The 2759-nt window shown below is 39.1% G+C and overlaps 1 protein-coding gene across 1 annotated transcript; it reads left to right on the forward strand.

The window, feature by feature from the left end:
- Positions 1–537: 537 nt before the first annotated feature.
- Positions 538–2208, forward strand: LOC103515186 (cathepsin L1-like). The gene is made up of 2 exons (XM_008480114.3): positions 538–1150; positions 1428–2208. The coding sequence occupies exons 1-2, from the start codon at positions 604–606 to the stop codon at positions 1988–1990; spliced, it is 1110 nt and encodes a 369-aa protein (XP_008478336.1). The 5' UTR covers positions 538–603; the 3' UTR covers positions 1991–2208.
- The last annotated feature ends 551 nt before the right edge of the window (positions 2209–2759 follow it).

A 2759-nucleotide genomic window follows, 5' to 3' on the forward strand; every position in this document is an offset into this window, starting at 1 on the left:
TACATAACTACACTGCCTACCTCCAGCATGGTGTGAAATCATAAACACATAGATAAGGTGTCAGATGGAGACTTTGAATATGGGCATACTAAAACCCATCAGCTATTAATCGGTTTTATTACAAACGATAGCTAAAGTATTGTTGCAATAAATTTGAATAACAATTTTTCAATCGTATCGTTGTAAAAGATTTAACGGTTGAATTTTCGAAAGAATTGACTAAACGGTTAGAGATATTGTAAAATTGTAAATTTAATGTTACAACAGAACACCCAAATAAGCACCATTCAAGGTTGCATACTTTTTAAAATTTTCTAGGGGGGGGAGCTGCCCCCCCCCTTCCTACACCCATGCCTCGTATAATGATTGATATGACAACCTATTTTTAGGGGCATACTTCAGAATTTCTTTATTTCTATGTATATCTCGTGTTTCTGCTCTTTAATTTATGATCACTTGAGAAAATTTATTATTTTTGCAGTCAATTTTAACTCATACGTCTGAACCCCGTTAAAAACTGAGTATAAAAACAATGTCTAACCATTATCCGCCACCAGTAAAGTACAAGTCTGTTTAGGGTGAATAATTAGAGTTTTCTGAGGGATGACATCTAGTATTCAACGATTAGTACTAGAGAAGAAAGCCATCATGTTGATACAGGCAGTTTTCCTTCTATGCGGTGTTGCATCTTGTCTGTGTCTGCCAAGCTTAACGGATAGGATTACAGATCAAGTTGTTGCGAGAGTTGACACCCTGGCCATTGAAGGCAGTCTGACGTTTGATAACGAGAACATTTTAGAGACATTCAAAGCATTCATCGTAAAGCGTGGAAGACAATATGCAAACGATGAGGAGATCAAGGAACGGTTTGAATATTTCAAGCAGGACGGACATAAGAAGCACGAAAGATACGGTACCAGTGAATTCAGTGACCGCTCGCCAGAGGAAATTCTATGTAAAACCGGGTTCAAATGGTCGGAACGGACTTATGAGAGAATAGTAGCTGATAGGGAGAAAGTGGAAAAGATGCTGATGGAAGTAGAAAAGGATGGCCCAGTTCCAGATGCTTGGGATTGGAGAAAAAAGAATGTTACTGGACCGGCGGGTGATCAAGCAGCCTGTGGATCTTGTTGGGCGTTTTCAATTGCGGGTAAGTTTTCAAACTACCTATTACAATATCTGTAATATAATTGAATTAGTTCTTCAACTTGTTTGTCGTTTTAGCACAGATAATCATCAATTTAGTCAATTATTTATGGATTTATTATATTAGCAATCAATTTTATTTGTATTGTTTTGTACAAAGCTTATAATGGTACCTGAGATCAATCAATGTCATTTCTCATTTTTTAAAAAATTGTACATGGTATCTTAAGGCTAAAAATTGAGAAATCACATTGATCAATTTTGTTTATTAATTTTCCCAGGAATGTTGGAGGGTCAATATGCCATCAAGACCGGAAAACTGGTCGAGTTCTCTAAATCTCAGCTGGTAGAATGTGCCAAACAGTGTAGCGGATGCGACGGCTGTTTTTTCGAACCATCTATTGAATACACTCACCAAGCAGGACTGGAGTCTGAAAAGGACTATCCTTATAAAAATGCAAACGGAGAAAAATTCAAATGTGCATATGATAAGTCCAAAGTCAAACTATTCACAGGGAAAGACTTCCTGCATTTCAACGGATCGGAAACAATGAAGAAAATTTTGTACAAATATGGACCGTTATCAGTGCTTCTAAATTCGGATTTGATACATGATTATAATGGAACTCCGATTAGGAAAAACGATGAAACCTGTTCGCCTTATGATTTAGGCCATGCTGTGCTACTAGTAGGATACGGCAAGCAGGATAATATTCCGTATTGGCTCGTACGGAATAGTTGGGGACCCATAGGACCAGATGAAGGATTTTTCAAGATAGAGCGTGGCAACAACGCTTGCGGTATTGAACAAATAGCGGGTTATGCTACAATTGATGTTGTGTGAGTTCCTTGTCAAACTGAGGGAGGAGAAACTGTGATGAATCTACGTATGTAAACAAGAAATACTGGAACACTATCGTTGTAACCATAAGTGTAACATGGTTTTTGCCTTTCGATGACTTGTAGGTAATTTTGTGTCTTGATGTTTGGTTTTCATTGGTTTAATGATTTGAAATAAAGCAATACCTAAATTAGGTACATAGCATAGAAAAGTACAACTCATTTGATCTTATTCAAAGCAAAGGGTCTTGCTGGGGTTACTTTGCTCTAATCATGTAATTTCAGCCCCGGATTAAGGCCTGTTCAACCTATTTCCGCGAACAGGGCGGCGCGCTGCGGGGGGACGGCTTGGCCGCCGCCCCCCTTTTTTATTCTGTATCGTCAATGTCAAGGGAGACAGTTTTGGAGAATTTTTTTCTCTTTTTTTTTTTTTTTAACTCATTACTATAATTGCTCATTGATTGTTTGACTTTAATCATGCCAACCATTGGAGAGACCAATCCAAGATAGACCTCAATACGTCAAGGTCTCTCCTCATAGATGGTAGACGCTCCCCAATTCCAAAATCACCCAGCCCAAAAGCTTGGTTCTCGCAGTGACGAGTCCTATGTATGATTTAGGGTGTGAGGACCTGAGGATCCGCCCTCCACCCCCAGACTATCGCGCACAGGACCACAATGATATACATGAGGTACTCCGCACAAGAGCCCGAACCTGAAGAGCAGATAGCACAGGTCCAATTCGCAAAGGAACTTAAAAAAAAAGGGGAGCAG

This window comes from Diaphorina citri, unplaced genomic scaffold, assembly GCF_000475195.1.
Source record: "Diaphorina citri unplaced genomic scaffold, Diaci psyllid genome assembly version 1.1 scaffold1291, whole genome shotgun sequence".
NCBI lineage: Eukaryota > Metazoa > Arthropoda > Insecta > Hemiptera > Psyllidae > Diaphorina > Diaphorina citri.